General features: G+C 42.9%; 1 protein-coding gene across 2 annotated transcripts in view; it reads right to left on the bottom strand.

The window, feature by feature from the left end:
* Window positions 1-18,238, bottom strand: part of ABLIM1 (actin binding LIM protein 1) — a 312,495-nt gene extending 294,257 nt beyond the window's left edge. For both annotated transcript variants that reach the window (XM_082854666.1, XM_082854663.1), the window contains exon 1: window positions 18,067-18,238. In XM_082854666.1, the coding sequence (XP_082710792.1) occupies window positions 18,067-18,079 (13 nt within the window). In that variant the 5' untranslated portion in view covers window positions 18,080-18,238. The remainder of the gene's footprint in view (window positions 1-18,066) is intronic.
* Window positions 18,239-18,778: the final 540 nt, after the last annotated feature.

The raw sequence follows: 18,778 nt of genomic DNA, 5'->3' as shown, positions 1-18,778 counted from the left end.
TGAAATATATTTCCACTCAATGTCATCACTTTTTTATGACTTAGACAGTAAGGTAGTAAAAATAATTTTTCAGAAAAACTTGTCCTAACTGACCTTAAAGTCACATTGATTGTATTTAGCCTCCCAGCATCAATTTCATGTGGAATACTTTCTTGTGCAATGAATAATACAAAAGTAGAAATCATTCTGTTTAAAAACAGCTAATAAGTGCCTTTCCTCCTGACTTCTGCTTCTTTTCTTAATTGAGAAAGATGTTGCATAATCTTACCATCATGATTCTAAAGACTGAAGTGATTGATGGAGAAGCTGCCTTAACCACCAAATTCATCAAAAGGAAGAGAATGAAAAGAGTTCAGTCACCGATACTTCACTGCAACGTCAAAGAACCATATGAGGGAAACAGGAGCTGCTCTGAATACATACTCTAATAGGTAATAATACTCATTTCTTAAATTTGCATTTCCTCTTTACCAATAAATATTTGGTATTGTTTGTTTGGTACCAGAAACAACAGGAAGAGGCATGGAAAGACCAAAGAAGATATGGTATTTTTCTAGTTCTTTCTATTCCATACAAAAGTTGGCATTTTAAATTCTTTTATAAGTTAGGTATGATATTTTTATATTAAGCCTTATCAGTCAAGGCTTCCAAATAAATTCATGCAACCAACCTAATAAACATCATATGACCCTTTCTAAGAACAAAGCAGGCCCTCTGTTAGTTTTAGGTTTGGGCTCCTTGACCAGAATATGTCACACGCATCATTAAAAATGGTATACAACAACCAGACTCAAAAAGGAGGCTCTGCTTTCACTAGCAAAATCTTCTTTTTCATTGGCTTCAGAACATCAAACCCATCACAGGCTTCTTGGAAATTTTATCAGCTCTCCTAGTAAATCAGGAGTCACATCTTGCAAAGGCAAAAGCAGCTTAAAATTTTAATTCCATGACTTGAGATGGCCCCTTCCCAAACCCCTCTGCCCAAGTAGCTCCTGTCTGCTGAAACTCCAGCCAAGAGTGAAGCATTACAGGAATTTAATCAAAGTAAAATTGAGTCATCGGATCTGGAAATTCATTTTTAGTTTCAAAACTTGGAGGTGGAAGAGTCTTCTGAGGTCATCTTGGGAATAGGGACTGGGGCTCCAAGGTGAGGGTCTGTTCTATGGTGTACCCACAATCACACAGCTGGAGGAGCAGAGTTATAGGTAGAACTCCAGCCTCCCAACTCCTCATCCAACTCTTCCCACTAGAATGTATGACCTCCTGTGGAGGAATGGCCAATTTGATTATTTGTAAGTGGGGAGATTTGGACTCAATCTTAAACATAATTAATTTTCAGGTTTTATTTTTAAACTGAGGGTAACGAGTGACCATGAATAAGGATAAATAATCCAGCCTTTGGGAAATATATCAGCACCAGACTATTCTGTGAGTAACTTGTCCTAAAAGCAGTGGATCATTCTGGAGAAAATTAGTCCTGTAACGGGCAATGAGGTTGGCTTTAGATGAAGTAAGGGAAAATAAATATTCTCTTTTATTCCCCTCTGGGCTAGAAGTGGTCTGTCCCTTGGTATATATAAAGGAGACGTCTGTAACATTTTTTAGTGCTGAGAAATAAGCTGTTCCTAGCTGGGCAGAGACTGAATGGGGGCAGGAGACACCACAGGAGAGAGCCTAACGCAAGTCAGCCACAGGGGACCATGCTCCCTTGCCATTTTCTCTGAACCATTAGTGAAGCCTCATTAAAAGTTACAGCTAGGGCTTCCCTGGTGGCGCAGTGGTTGAGAGTCCGCCTGCCGAAGCAGGGGACACGGGTTCGTGCCCCGGTCCGGGAAGATCCCACATGCCGCGGAGCAGCTGGGCCCGTGAGCCATGGCCACTGAGCCTGCGCGTCCAGAGCCTGTGCTCCGCAACGGGAGAGGCCACAACAGTGAGAGGCCCGCGTACCGCAAAAAAAAAAAAAAAGTTACAGCTAATACCTATTGCTATGCTCTAAAAATCTCAACAAGATACATGCACAACGATGTTCAATGCAGCATTGTCTATAAAAGCCATCAAGCAAAGTATCTATCAAAAAGAATTATTAAGTCAGGTGTGGTGAAACCATCTGCTTGAACACTATGAAGTCATTTTTTAAAATGAGCTATATCTGCAGGTACTAAGAGGGAACAACATCAAGATATATTACGTGAAAAAGGCCAAGTGTGTTTTTAAGTAAGCAGGTAGGTAGATCATCATTTTATAGGTAATAGATTGATTTTAGTGTCCTAGTACACACATAACTTTTCTCTAGAAAAGAATCTCAAGAAACTGGTAATAGTGGTTACTTCAGAGGATGAGGACCTTTCACGTCCCATGTTATTTAAATTATTCTTTTAAATCTAAGTATATGTGTATATCCCTCTTTTACATCAAAAGAGTTTCTCTGGACAGTTATATTATAGCTCTTAGAATTAAAAAAGAAGCTTTTACCTTTTTAGTTTTCATTTAATTTTCTAAGTTACACCTTGGTCTCAGTTGTGCTCTGGGGAAGAGCCTCTGGCCATGCTTAGCTCAAACCAGCTCAGGGAGACTATGGCCAGACTGGGTGGGGGTGGGAGAGGTGACCAGAAGCCCCAGCAAAAGAGCAGTGCTCAAGGATGTTGTCTACACCAAGGCAGCAGGGTTGCAGTCAAGCTGGATGTCCAGACATAAGACACGTGAGACAATACCTTAGGAAACTCTTGGAAATTGCTGAAGGATGCTTTGAAGGGGATTAATTTGTAGCTGCAAATGCAGTGGGCAACACAACAACATACCCAATATGCACCCCAGTATCCTTGACACATTCCAGAACCCCGTGACAGGTGGGAATGAGGAGTGTGGGTGTGAGGAGGATAAAGGGAGGAGAGGGTCAGGGTCCCTGGGGTACACATCACCTTGTAGGAAAACAAAACGCAGGGGCAAGAGGGGTGAAATCGCGCATCAGAGCAACCACGTCAGAGTGTCTAGCTTCAATCCTTCCAGAACCCAGCCTACTGAAGAACACAATGGATGGGGTTAGAATCTGCATGTCAAACACTCCTTGCCCAAGTAGGAAAAACTGTGTCCTTGATCAGGTTTAAGAGCAAAGGCATATGAGGAAATGAACTTTCAAGTCACATCCAACTTGAGTTCAACCAAAAGGACTGAGAAATTCTAGGACAGCAGCTTCTCCTTCTACCCCCCTTCATATGTTTGTGCATCCCACCAGACTGTGGATTTCATGCACAGCAACCTTTCTTCTCCCAATCTCTCAATAACTGTTCATTGAACGGTACTCAGCTTCAGGCTCTGGGGTGGGCTAGGATCTGGGAGTGCACTTATAACACTCGGTCTCTGGCTTCTCAGAATCCACAGTCTAGGAGAGGATAGAGCCACTTAGACAACTCTGCACAGTTTAGTGTCACTGACTAGACACTAAAATGAAAAAGTCTGGGTAGAGGAAGTGTAACCGTTAGAGGAAGAGCAGAGTTCACCACCAAGTTCAAAATGTATTTATTAGCAGAGAAATCAGGGCAAAAGGATGCCTCCAAAGCAAGCCCAGATTTAATCAAAGGGATTCAGAGAATCAGGCAGGCTGATCTCCAAGAACCATTAATAGGAGGCTCACTTAAGTCAAACGTTCTGAGCACCAGCAAGTAAATATCCTTTATCACTTTAGGCAGCTTGGCTCTGGGAGGAGAAAAGGCTGAGATCAATGAGTTCATTAGACTGCCCCTTCTAGCCCACCTTCAAGTGTTCCTTTGTCCCCTTTTTCAGCAGGAATAGAGCATCCCAACCATGTCACCTGTTTTTCTATGGTAAATGTGTGCCAGTGTCACTGGGTAGCCTAATATTAACCTTAATGTAGACGACCACTTAGTGCCATTCCTACAACTGTCAAGAAAAGGGATAAAGCCTCTGACCGCACTATCCTAAGGAATGTGAATGTTCTGGAAGACAGGGAAGAATGGGAGTGATGGTGGCCTTCCAATTGCAGATATCAAACCTAGGTCCAACGAGGCCTCTCCGAGGCAGGGACTATGCTGTACCCCTTGCATTTGGTAGTGAAAACCCTCCCTCTGTGTTTGTGAAATGAGGGGTGAAGGCTGTCCTCAGAATTTGTCTGGCCTGCTTTGTACAGAGAGTGAAACTTCAGTGAGGTTCTCAGGGGAACCCTAACACTAACACTGTCAAAGCATTTGCCATGCTCTCTAAAAGGCCCCGGTAGTGCCCCCCCCAACCCAGCCCATCTCTGCCTCTTCTCCGGCTACCTGCTGGCTGGACCTTCCTGGTGCAGGTGGCCAGGTCGAGTCAGCTCTGCTGGGGTCTTGTGATGCAAGCCAGAAGGCAGGGTGGGGTATTTTTAACCATACAGAATTCTTGCCATATTTTTATGTAGTTAAGTGTATCTACATTTTCTTTTATGACTTCTGAGCTTTGTAGCCTGTATGAAAGGTCAGGAATCTTCTAACATCCTCAGGTTATAAATTTACCTGTGTTTTCTTCTAGGACCACTATTGTTTCATTTATTTTACACTTAATGACTTACTACACTAGGAATTGTGTGCCGGTGTGTAAGAAATAAGGGATCCAGATTTCTTTGTTCTAAATAGCCGGCTGTACCCGTACCATTTATTGAATCTCTCTTCTCACACTGACCTTAAAAAGCCACTTTTCGGGCTTCCCTGGTGGCGCAGTGGTTGGGAGTCCGCCTGCTGATGCAGGGGACACGGGTTCGTGCCCCGGTCCGGGAAGATCCCACATGCCGCGGAGCGGCTGGGCCCGTGAGCCATGGCCGCTGAGCCTGCGCGTCCGGAGCCTGTGCTCCGCAGCGGGAGAGGCCACAGCAGTGAGAGGCCCGCATATCACACACACACACACAAAAAGGCCACTTTTCTATAATTAAATTCCATACACACTTGTTTACTGTACTCTGTAATCTTTTCCCACTACTCTCATTTCTCTCCAATACTTAACTGTTTTAATTATTGCAGTTTCATATTACATTTTAATATCTGATACAGCTAACCCTCACTTAACTACACCTCTTTCTCAGAATTTCATAAATTTCATTTTGCAAAACAAATAATAGTATCATTTTGCCATGCCTCTAAAAAAAGATTCTGTTGGCATTTTAATCGAGATTTCATTTCTTTTGTAGAGAGATTTAGGGGAAATGAACATTTTTACAATATAGTGTCTTGTATCCAAGAGCCTAGTAGGTCTCTTCAATGACTGAAATTTTTCATGTTTCTCCTCAGGGTAATTTTAAAAATTTCCTGATATTGCTCCTGTATGTTACATTTCACTTCAAATGTCTTACTGTTTCATATGCTTAATTAGCATTTTTAAAATTCTAAAAGCATGCTGTGTTTGCAACGCTTTTCCACCACTTCTCTCATTTGGCACTCCTTTGTTAAGGTCCCATTCTGGTATCACTTGCTTCGTCAAGTCTTCTTTGGCCCCATGTCCAGTCAGGATGGTGCGGGTCCTTCCTCTGTGCTCCTGCAGCACGTTTTACGTCCCGCCATCACCACTGGTCACACTGTGCTGCACCTTCTGTACACACGCCTCTCACCTCATTAGTCTGGCAGCTCTGCTAGTAGAGGAGCCAGTTAGCACCCCCCAAGCCTGGTTTATAGCGAGCACTCAACAATCCAATGGAATGCATGAACGAATGCCATACTATGCTTCTTCGTATTTCGGTAGCATTTTTGCAATGCTAACAGTGATAACACTGATAAATAGTAGAATTTGGAATAATGTGACTGACAGGGTTTTATTTTCCCCTTAAACACAAGCCATGTTTTAAAATGCAGAAAATTATCTCATATAATGAGAAATCATAATTAAGAAGTGAAAACTAGATGCATTATTTTTCTGGCATCTATTTCAGCCTCATGTAAAGAGGCAGCATTGTGGTGGATAACATATACTCTGGCACGAACAAGACCTGAATTTAAATCCTGTATCAACCACTTATTATCTAGGTGATATCAGGCAAGTGTCTTCACTTCTCTGTGCCTCATTTTCTCTATCTGTAAAATGGGCATAATAAAGATTCTCATAATAGAATACCTAAGAGACATCTCAAATTTAAATGTCCAAAATGCTTGATTCCCCTACTCCCCAAACCTGCTTGTTCAACATGCTTCCCCATTCAAGGAAACGACATGCTACCCTTCCAGCTGCTGAGAAAATGGAGGTATCCACAGTTCTCCCCCTTCTTTTGCTCCATGTTTCCCACCCATCCACAAGTCCTATAAGCACTTCCTTAGAAATATTTCCAGAATCCATTGACTTTTCACCAGCTGCTTTCCTACCATCTGGTCCAAGCCACCATCTTCTGTTTTGACCATTGCAGTAACCTCCTAAATGGTCTTCATGCATCTACCCTTAATCACTACAATCTATTCTCTATATTGTTGACCAAGTGATCCTTTTAAACTATATCAAATCATGTCACAACTCTGCTCAGAACTATCAAGGGCCTCCTACCTCACTCAGTCTCACTCAGAGGAAAACTTAGGTTCTCACAGTGGCCTGTAAGGACCAATTTGACATAGCCACCCCTTCCCCAACTACCTCTCTGACTTCACCTCCATCCCTCTCCCCTACACTCTCTGATCCAGACACACTGGCCTCCTGCTGGTCCCAGGACACACACACAGGATAGACCTCAACACCTTTGCACTGCTTATCTCACTGCCTAGAAAACCCTTCTGCCAGAATCTGCATGACCTCTCACTTCCTTCTGCTCACCCGTCACTTTATCAAAGAGGCCTTCCATTATCATCCCGTATGTATAAATTAGCACCTGCCCTGCCCTCTCATCTCCCCAACTCTCTCTCTTCTCTTTGCTCTTCTTTATATTTCTTCCTAGCACTTTATCACCCCTTGTCACATGATATGTTTATTTGGTAAGTGGCTGTCTCATTTCAACACCTCGAATAATTTGAGCCCTTAGTAGGTGTTCAACTAATACTTATTGAATGACCGGATAAATGAACACATTGTTTACAACTCCAATTCTACAGTTTATATAAAGTGTCTAACCACTGAACAGATCCTTCTAAAATAAAAAGGAGCTAAGGAACTGGTGAGAAAACTACACTATCGCTGGTGTTCATGTTTATTGCTCACCCGAATGCTTAAATGAATCAAAATAAAGATTCCCTTGTTTCACAAAGAACAGGAGCAACAAAAAATCTCCCTAGAAGCCATTAGAGACTGCCAACCTCAACTTCTTTTCTACAGTTTTTTTAACATTTAAAAATGATGGCTTCCCCTCCCCTCTCTCCTTCCCCCAGACTCTGGGACTCCTAGCCTTCTGTTCATTCTTATTTGGAGTATAAGCCAGAAATAGCTGTTTACTTCGTTGTCCTCATTTCCCTTCATTGTTACCATTCAGTTCTCTGGTGGCTACCCTCTTGTGGATGTGGTTTTTTTTTTTTTTTTTTTCCTTACGCGGGCCTCTCAATGCTGTGGCCTCTCCCATTGCGGAGCACAGGCTCCGGACGCGCAGGCTCCCGGGCCCAGCCGCTCCGCGGCATGTGGGATCTTCCCGGACCGGGGCACGGACCCATGTCCCCTGCATCAGCAGGCAGACTCTCAACCACTGTGCCACCAGGGAAGCCCTGGATGTGTTGTTTAAATGAATTCTCAGTAAGTTGAGAAAGAAAAGCACGGGGAAAGACCTCAGACACAGTTATAAGCAAAACATATTATAGGATATTTTCTTTAGGACAAACTATTTATAAATTGACTCTAACATGATTACATATACACCATCAAATATTATTCACATATGTAATAAAGTTAAAGAGCTGGAGAGAGAACACACAGTACAGAATAAAGAACTTTAATTTATTAAAATGTGAATAACAATAATTACGCATGTAGAGCTCTTTCTCACACAAGCCTAAAAAAGAAATTCTCTAACAAAGGACCAAAATCACATGACCTCTAATCAAGCAGCAAGTAATTTGGGGGTGCTTGACCCACAATTTCTGCTTTCATTTTTATCCTAATGTAGGGCTGAATAATACAAAGGATTTTATGGGTACATCTACTAAATAAGAACTTGCCCACCCAGTAATTATAAAACAAAACACGGACAGACAATTTCCTTATACTGGTAAATACATATTAGATAAATTTTCCAATAAAATAATACAATGTACTGGGGAAATAAACCTTAAATACATTGGCAGAGAGACATCAAATAGATAGTGAGTCCAAGAACAGACACAGGTAGACTGAACTACACATTTTAAAGCTGCTTTGAAATTTCACTAACTAGAAGAAACAGAGCCACTCATTTTAAATGACTATGGAAGACCAAAGGCACATTTCCTTCCCACAATAGTTTTTCTCTAGATAACGACCCCGACAGAAGAAAATTATTGTGTGAATTACTCCAAAAAAAATGCTAAAAACTCATTTGGGTTTGACTTCATATCAAATGTTATTGTTGGTCTCTAATGGTAATTACACCTGAGCATACCAACTTCCCATGAGAGAAAATAGCCCAGAAATGTGCTGAATTGATGGGGAGGAGATGGCCAGTCTAGGATTTAAGTTAAATTTTGATGTAGATAATATATAATGTAGCTAACATTACAGGCAAATATTCAGATATTCACAAAAATTCTATCCTTTGAGACCAAGGAATACACTGACACCAAAACACAGGCTGGCTAGAAACTCTACTAGGTAGGAAGCCCACAATCCCAATTTCCCTGGGATAGCCTCACTCTACACCTATGTTCCAGCATCCCATCAGGTTTAGCATTTGTCCTAGATAGAAGTATCCCATCTGGATGTTAACTTATACAATACATGTAAGTTAGATTAAATGTCAACAATAAATGTTGATCAGCCCTATTTGCTCCAGCCTCACTCAATCACAAATTCTAACACCTTTTAATATTTCTGCACCCAAAAATCATGACAATCCTCACTCCAGAGTGCTCAATAAATATTTGTTAAATGACTTTATTAATTAATATATAGATTTGGAGTAAATCTGGCTGCTCTAGAAAAGAGGTTCGATAAATATTAGCTGATTGAATATCAGTGAGGAAGGTCGAAAGAGCAAAAGAGTTAACCCCTGTCCACCACACTGTCTTCTTGCTTGCTGTCAAGAAATTTTCAGATAAATAGTTGGCATTTCTGTTCTTAGGGGAAGGGAGAGAAAAAGTATGCATTTTCTTCGTTCTGGAATCCTGTGTATATCTAACATAAATTTCAACTCCACTAGCTTCTATTCCATTTCCAGTAAAGAAAAATGTGATAATTCAATTTATACTAGCAAATATCTAAGTTAGACTCAAATCTGATATCTCTATTTTCAATTTGTAATAGTCTTGTTTAATCTACATCAATCCCCTATTGTTCTCGTATTCTCCCTCCCTCTCTCTCCTTCTCCCTCTCCCTCACACTTCACTCTCATAACAATTTCCTCTCCAGTTTGCAAGTGAGTTGGTTTTTCTCCTCAGGCTGTTGTCTGTGACAGAATGAAGTTGTTTGTGCTCTAGATCGTGAGGTATTTACTAAGGTAGCAAAGAGTATACCCTAACTTGTGGGGGAGAAAACAAGACCTAAAAATGGAAGTGCCCCAGGAGAACCCAAAGAAACACATGGATTGCTCTATCCATGGAGTGGAGTCATAGGTTCATTTTTAGCCTTGCTACACTGTCACCAAAATGGGTGGACAAGATGGGCTGCAGGAGAGGACCACAAAGCTTCAAAATACTTCTCGAGAAGTCCTCAGGGCAAATGAACAAAATCGGTTCTTTTTGGCACGCACAGCACGTTTAGAGAGAGAACAACCCTACCATAATAGGATAGTGAAAGGCAACATGAGCTGTCAACTCCTAGTGACATTATAAAATGTAATACATATAGACAGACAGCGGGCTCTTTGATGACGTTTATTAGGAACTCTAGGAAGGCTACGTAGATATGTATGGAATGGGTGGATGGATGGATGGTATTCCTAGAGTCTGCTGCTTTAACCAGGGTGAAATGCTGACCACTTACATTCCTTTTCATTTCACTACCATGTAATGAGAAACCAGTGATTAAGCAGATAATGGCACCACAAGTTCAGGACTTAATAAGCAGCACCTTGGGAATGGAGCAACAAAATGTTAAATTGTATCAAGTGATCAGTACTATCCATGTCAATGAACACTAATATGGATTGAGTTAGAGAACCTGAGACCACAGGCTCATAAATAAAAAGAAACATTTCTCCCCCAAAAGATTATGAAGACTAATTTACCATCTCAAAGAGATTGTTCCATAAATTTTACAAAATGTCATCTTTCATTTTAAAGGGCTCTATGAATTAGTGCTGTTTTGTTCCTCTCTAGAACTGAGGGAACTGTTAATGTGCATGTAAAAGTAGGATTGGTTAAGAACACACACTTCTGGGGGAATGGCCTTGCTCCTCCCCCTGGCTAGAGTCAAACATGTTGCTTGGCTATTCTGCATTCAGCCCTCCTGTATGCCGGCATTCTTTGTCCTGGAATATTCTGAGGTCAGGTACAAAACTAAAGATAAGACTACTAATCTGCAATAAAAAAGAAAACACGAGAGCGGGCTTTGGGCAAAGTTTTTACCTAAATGGGAATTGTGGTCAGGATAAAATGTAACTCACTGCAGCATAAATTGGCAATAAAATACCATCAGTACCATTGTGGGCAGCTGAACAACCAGGAATGAGTTATCTGAATGTACCAAGGACAGACCTCTCACTTCCCTTCTTTACATCTGCACTTCTCTGTTTAGGAAAAGCCTTTGATGGAAAGGCTTACTAGTTCAATGCATCATTCCCTTGTCTTCCCTATTCTTCCTCTCCTTCCCACCACCAATCCTGTAACCCCCTCACATGTCACAGACTCCTTCCTCCCCATATGTCCTGCACTTTCCCTCCTCCGTGTTTTTACCTATGCGATTCCTGTTCCTTCTGAAAGGAAGCACATCTTTCAGTATTCTGCCTGCCAAATCCCTACTCATCCTTCAAGATTCAACTCAATTTCCATGTCCTCTGTGAAGTGAAGGCTTCATGTTATCTCCAGTCACAAATTAGTTGAACCTCCCATAGCAGTTTGATGATTCTTATTTGATAATCTTAATGATCTATTCTGGTCAGCTGTGTACATGTACATAACTTTACACACATACACACACACACCCCCCTTAGTTTGTATTCCTTTGGGATTGAGAATAACCTTTTTTCATATTGTATATCTAGTCTCTAACAGAATAAGGCTTGCTGTTGCATTAAGTGATGTAAACTTCCAAATAAGATCAGAAATACATATCTGTTCACAAAATCAGGTATCCAAATAAGAATTTGGTTAATCTTTCAAACACAAAGACACACAGACACACACATAAAGTAAAATAACTTGGTACTTACAGCTTTAAATATAAGAACTGTTCTAAGAATTGGTTTTACTGTAAATTCTAGGACACACATATCAAATGTGCTAGAATCGTTGCCATTGGGAAAAGGAATGGGATTGAGGGATAGGGATAAAAATATATCAATAAATAAACTGGACAAGGGAGGGGTCTGATGAACTGTTGATGACAGTAAGCCATAACCTGAGAAGTATGATTAACTCAACCTTCTCTACATGAGGTCTCAAATTAAAAAGAAATATATATATATATGTGTGTGTGTATATATATACACACATATATAAAATGCTGTTCAGAGATACAATGCATGAACAATTCAACCTTCTGACACTCTTTTCTGAAACATGATTCTCCCACCTGTGAGAAACTGATGTCAAAAGCTACTTCTCTCATGGAAAAAAAAATCTATTTAATTGGAACCCATGTATTTTAAGTGCAAAAAAGAACTTCTAGGAAGTGTAGTGTTTTGCTGCTTTATTTTTCTTTTAATACTAAAACTTATAACGGCTAGACTTGGCTTTCAAATACATTGTCCTTTTTGTTCAGTTCGGTAAATTGCTTGAGAGTTCTGTAACTCAAAGAGAAGAAAAACTCTAGTCAGAGGCCAGAAAACACAGGCCAGAAAAACAGCCCCCCTATAACACCAAATAAGAAGTCTTAGAACGGGCTTCCCCGGTGGTGCAGTGGTTGAGAGTCCGCCTGCCGATGCAGGGGACACGGGTTCGTGCCCCGGTCTGGGAAGATCCCACGTGCCGCGGAGCGGCTGGGCCCGTGAGCCATGGCCGCTGAACCTGCGCGTCCGGAGCCTGTGCTTTGCAACGGGAGAGGCCCACGTAAAGTCTTAGCGCATTAATCTTTGCAACATCACCATGAAAGAAGTTGATAAAGGTAGAGTGATGCAACTAGAGGTATAACAGACATGGAGTTACAGGAGGAAGTAAGAGAGAGAAGAAACAGAGTGGAAGCCTCCACTTATCATTTAGCAGGTACGTATTTGTTGAGCCCTACTGTAAGCATGGAAGCAGAAGACGTCAGCACAAGTGAGTGTGGCTCTGATTCCTAGAGTCCCTCTGCACCTCAGCCCTATGGAAGAACCACTGTCCAGCACAGGTCTTAGCTGCTACTTTACAAATCTGATGGCAGCCCTCACCTCCTCGCTGCCTTTAGCCACTACTGCCTGGGACTCAGCTTGGCCTGCCACCAGAACTCCTCATGCCAAAGTTAAGATATTTGAGGCCGACCATGCCCAACCGTCTCCCTCATTCCTGCAGTCTCAGTCATGGAAAGGACTGAGAGGGCCCAGCCTCGCTCATGTCCTCTCCCCCTCATCCTCCCTGCCCTGTGCTGCTTCCCTCCTGCTGCACAACTCCCACCCACCACTGATGACCTTCCACTGTGCTCCCTGGAACCACCCTTCCTTGTAAATGAAAATCCCTACATCCCCAGCCGTTCCACAAAGTGCCCGCCGCACCTTCTCACTCAGCGGAGATCTGGCTCCCCTCTCCCTGGCAAACACACCCTCCTGAACCTACATGCTTTCCAGGTTGACATACACACAACTGTTTCTTTCATGCCCGAGTCTCCCTGGAAAGCCTTTCCCTCTACCCCATCCTTTTTCACTTGGCTAAATCCAACTCATTCTCCAAGAAAACATCCCTGCTTTCTTCAGGAAACCTCACCTGATCTCCTGGTCCTCAACCCCGACGGCTATATTCGGTGCCACTCCTTTGTATCATCATAACTCTTTCTCTAGCCCGCATTCTCTCTCTCCTTCTCTCTGCACTCAGCATATCCTTTTATAAATAGTATTTATGTATTTGTCTCCCGCACAGAACTATGAGTTCCTTGAGGGTATATGCTGTGTCCTAGTCACTGACTGCTGGCACGTAACAGGTGTTCAGTAAATGTTTGTTGAATAAATGAATGAAAATCTACAGTCCTGACTTGAATAAATGAAATGAATACTGGGGATGAAGTGGACATTTTTCTTATTTATTCAATTTTTCTCTCAATCTTTTAAAGCTATATCTACTTGCTATCAGACAACACAAAGATGTGTTCAAAGAAAAGCCAACTCTCTCCCCTCCCTACCCTTGACTTTAACTTTTGTTATCCTCGACCTTTTTTTACCCTTGACTTTTTTTAACCACTGTTGAATGCTTGGTGTGTACTGTTCTATGACTTTCTCTATGCTCATGGCACACCCATAGGCACACTTAGAGATTTTTCTCAATTTGTAGAACTAGGATCGCACATATATATTTTATCATAACACTTGCTCTTTTCCCTTAATAATGCATCATGGCCATCACTCCAGACCAACACATAAGGACCTACGTCATTCTTTCTAATAGTTGCATAACAGTCTATAGTATGGATGAACCATGATTTAGTCACTCATTCTCCAATGGATAAGCATTCAGGTTGCTCCTAGTTTTATGGAAGTTCTGAAAACAAAGATAGCAAGACTGACCTAACATTTCTAGAGCATACATACTGAGTATTTCTCTGCCAGTGCTATGGACTCTGTCCTCACATACCTGGACCTATTTTCTCAAGACTCGAGCTCTGAAAACCTAATAAGCTCATAAGCGATCTCTTCTGCATACAGCGCCAGTTGCTGCCACGCATCTTATACTGAATAGGTATTTAATATTTATTGAACTGAACCAAAAGCTAACCAGATAGAAACTGCCAGGAAGGATACACAGGGTGCACTGTTTGCCATGCTTAATTTCGAGGATGTGGTAGGAAGGGTGTAAAAATAGAACATTTTCATTTTTAACTTAATACACTTCTGTTTGAATTTTTAATATAATACTCTATAACTTCAATATTTAATATATCCATTTATACATTAATATATTTTGATTATATGAATATATTGATAATAAAATTTAGCACATTATTTTTATAACTCAAAAACAGCTTTTTTCCAAAACTTTCTGGACGATACAGAACCCCTGAGTTAAAAGAAACAAGCTCTAATTCAATAACTCCAAAGTCTGGCTGTACATAAGAATCAACTGAAATTTGCTATAAATTCAGATTCCCAGGGCTTTCCATGAATATTCCGATTCAGTAGATCTGAAGCAGAGCCCGGTATCAGCATATTTAATAAATACTCCAGGTGATTCTTTGATCCTGCTCTAATCTAATGATTTTTAGAATTACGTGGGGAGCTTTCCACATAGTATGTGGATGTTCGGGCACTACCTTTAGAGCTTATGAGCCATTAGACCTGGAATGAGACCTGAGAATCTACATTTTTAAAAGGCTACCTAGATGATTCTTCCCAGGTTTGGAAACTCTATTCTAAGTGTTATAATTTCCCTCAGTTTGTCAATTCAAAATCAAGACATGATAGCTCCATTTTGGTCTCTAGCAGTAAAAATACAACACCAAGTTAAAAGTCTTTGATGATAGTATTCTAAAAGACCACAAGATGACGAATGTCTTAGCTGGACTATCATGAAATTTAAGAATATCTTTTATTGTTACTTTGAATAATGAATTAATTTTAGTACTCTCTTTATATCTTAAAGAGAAGATGAATTCAAAAATATTTTTCTCGGGCTTCCCTGGTGGCGCAGTGGTTGGGAGTCCACGTGCCGATGCAGGGGACGCGGGTTCGTGCCCCGGTCCGGGAGGATCCCACATGCCGCGGAGCGGCTGGGCCCGTGAGCCATGGCCGCTGAGCCTGCGCGTCCGGAGCCTGTGCTCCGCAACGGGAGAGGCCACAACAGTGAGAGGCCCGCATACCGCAAAAAATATATATATATATATATTTTTTCTCTCTAAAATATTTTAATAAAATTACTTTTCTATGGGATTCAATGTTTCAGCATTTTCAATTTTTAAAAAATACGTCTACCCCTACCATAACTTACAAGTCTAGATATTAGAAATAAGAAGAGTTCATTTTTTAAATTAATGAGATTTATCTTTCCAAGTATCTAAAGACCTTCCTAATGATAAGCTAGGTATTTAAGTAGACACATTAACCTTCTGACCGTAAAAGTTTATCTCTACTTTCAGGAATAGAGATGAGAGCAGATACTAAATTAGAAAAGCATAGTGAAGCTCAGTTCTGAAAACATCTTTTATAAAAAATAAATGGCAAACAGACATCTTTCCACACGAGCTTAATTCAGTAGCTACTGTACTAGGCATTCTACTAATCATTTAGAATTGTTGTTTACAAATTCATAAAGATAAAAGTACTTCATAGAAACATAAGAAAAATCTTCAGTCATTGGTAATATCTAGGAAGTTCTGGTCCTCAAAAGTGAAGGAGGAAGAAACAAAGTGGGGATATCAAATTAATAACATCAAGGATCAAGGGCCTTGTTTCCCTCACTTGGTCTTTTACCAAATGTCCACGAAGAAGTTCCTAAATGTACCGGGAATTCCAAATTACTTACCAAGTCCATTTCCTTTCAATCTCAAGTATAGGGCATTTTTCTCTCTCAGCAAATCAATGATTGTGATGTTTACTATAATACTCAAAGGACAAGTAATAGAGAAGCACTAAAACAAAGTGGATGTGATCAGAAGTCAGACAGTCCTGGGTAGAAATCAGGATCTGCCACCTACCAAATGTTTGAGCTCACGTTAAGTTACACAATCTCTCAAAACCTCAGTTCCTTCATCTGTGAAATGGAGAGGTAATAACAGCATCTACTTGAGTCAGTTATTGTGAGGACCAACTGATGCAATACATGTAAAGCGCCTGACATGTAGTAAGTATGCAGTAACTGATATTTATCATGTTTTTACTCCCCTTGCAATATTAGTCAGACTTCAAACTGTTAAATGCAAGATTATCAACATGGAGTTTGAAGGGGAAACAAGAACGCTAAGTGAAAGATCTGTGTCCGACTCGAAATCATCCTGCTTGAAACCAGGTTCAAGAAGAAATACTCAAGAACCAGGTCCCAAGCCAGGGCTCTAGCCTCTGAATCACTGGGGCATCTTCATTTCATATCCTCGGATAAACCACAGAGACCTTGTGGTAGAACGGGCCAGAGACAAGGTGAAACTGGGGGGTTACCTAATGAACTTGATGCTTTCTAGGACCTACCAAGGCTCCCAGTAGTTAGTTGGCTCCTACGGTGGGCAATGTTTTGTGTACTAAGGGGTTTGGGTGGCATAAAGCTGCATCAGAGGTGGACTCTGACCACAGAGAGCTTTACAACCTATGAGAACTAGTCGCCCCATGTTCCTTTTAATACTTAGGACAGGAGTCGGGACCAAAAGCCTCCGTCTTAGAACACAGTTCAGAGATTATACAGCTGGAGTCGCTCAGAAGATTCCGTACACACACCCAGCCCCCTGTAGTCACACCCTCTTTTTTCTTTCTCTAATACACACAAATTTTTAGGCGTCATTGGGCAGGTAGTATCTCAGGGTCGCATATCACCTCTGTAGCCCGATATCTACAAACGAAAATTCTGTCATTCCACCCTGCCTGTACCGCCCCATTTCCAGGTACGGAACCAACCAACCATATTGCCAAACCAACAAAGACCAGTTTCCTTAAAAGGGAGTTTAAACATTCTGGATAGAATTTACATGCCCCAGAATGAACCTTGAAAAGCATCACTAAATTATCCAACACATTGTTAAATTCCTAAACTCCCCTCAAAAAGCAGGGTTAACCCTTCAGAGTTAAAAAAAAAAAAATTACGCTGCAACTCCTCTTAAAGCTTCGGGGTATCAAAAGGGGTGGTACTTACTGCTTGGCAAATATACTTTCTAAAAATAATCACTATTTTCCTTAAAAGCTTATGGTAAAGCCACCAAGTCACTTCGTTTTCATTGCTGGCAAGCTGCACAGTGACTTGATCGCTTTAATATTTCACTCATAGTAGCAGCCACTGAGCTATGACTAACCCACTCTCCCAGCATCACCACTGGCTCCAGATGGCAAGAAATACATTCCCTTCACTCTTGGCTGAAAAGCAATTCCTATTTTTTTTTTCTTTCTTTCGTCCAGTTTCACCTGCAGTTTAATCGTTTCACTCCAGGAAGAAAACCGCTGGGGGTGAGGGGCGATTAATGCAAAGAGGAGTACAGGTAGGGAATTTACTTTTTTAAATGAGATGTAAGCACTGCAGCTTTAAATGTTACTGCATCAAGCCCTGGATTCCTTCCGTAACCAAGCTGCAAAATGGTAACAAGAATGGAGGAAAAAAAAAACCTCTTCCTCCCTCCCGGCCAGCCCTTCAGGCCACTGCCCAGCAGGACTGGCAGCGGCCAGCCCATCCCCCACGCCCTCCCAGCCCAGACGTGCAGCTGGCACAGGTGAGCCGGACACCGACCTTGGCCCTCTGGCTTCGCCCACATCCGGGGGATCAAGGTCAAGGGCGAGGGCTTCCTTACACACACACACACACACACACACAAACACACACATACACACCCCGCACACTCCCCCCGCTCCACCCTCGGTCGCCCAGAGCCCAAGGATCCGATGCCAAAGTTTCAGGCCGGGTTGGGGCCGGCAAGGTTCTCGCGGCCCCCGGCCCCCGGCCTCCGGCACCTGCCCGGCCCGCCCTGGTCCGCGCCTTTCCCGCCGGGCCCGGCGCGTGGTCCGGGGACGGCGCCCACTTGGTCCCCACTCACCCCTCGCGGACATGGTTCAGGCAGCAGGAGTCGAAGCAGTGAGGGCGGCGGAGTCACCCGGCAGGGCGTGGGGAGGAAAATCTCGCCGAAACGCACAAGGCGCACCCGAGCCCGCCCGCGTGGGGAGGCGGCTGGCCGCGCGGGGACGCCTCCCTCAAGACACCTGAGCGCCGCTGGGCGCAGCACGGCCGGCGGGCGGGGACCGGCCGGGCGCGGCAGCGCTGACAGCCCGCGGCCCGAGCTGGGCGGGGCCCGCCTCCCCGCCTCCCCGCCTCCCCCGCCCGCCCGGCCGCCCGGCCGCCCGGCCCACAGGGTCCAGCAGCGGCGGGGACGCGCCGTCAGCTCGGCTGCGGCGCCAGCCCGAGCTTTTGTCCCCGAGCGAGCGTGGTGCGGCGTGCGGTGAGGGCTGCGTCTCCCCTCCCCCGACCCGAGTCCTTACTGAAAATAACAGTAGTAATAAGAAAAGTGCTGCCGCTATGAGTGGCCTTCCAGCCTCCCGCTTTGGTCTCAGAGAAAGAAAGGAAAGAGCTGTTCTGTTCCCTCCCCTAAGTGATGCCCTGGACAGGAGGGGAAGACCACAGTCGCCGAAGTGGCTTGGACTTCAGTGGGAGGAAGACCTTGGGCGCCCACCCACTGGTCAAAACAAAATTAGCGACCAGTGAGCCCCTTCGAAGTCGGCTAGGTGGGATGGGCGGACTTTTCTTCCTGGCAC

This window comes from Leucopleurus acutus, assembly GCF_964270905.1.
Source record: "Leucopleurus acutus genome assembly, chromosome: 14".
Taxonomy (NCBI): Eukaryota; Metazoa; Chordata; class Mammalia; order Artiodactyla; family Delphinidae; genus Leucopleurus; species Leucopleurus acutus.
Note: the sequence above shows the minus strand (reverse complement) of the source record. Positions and strands in the feature narration are given on the sequence as shown.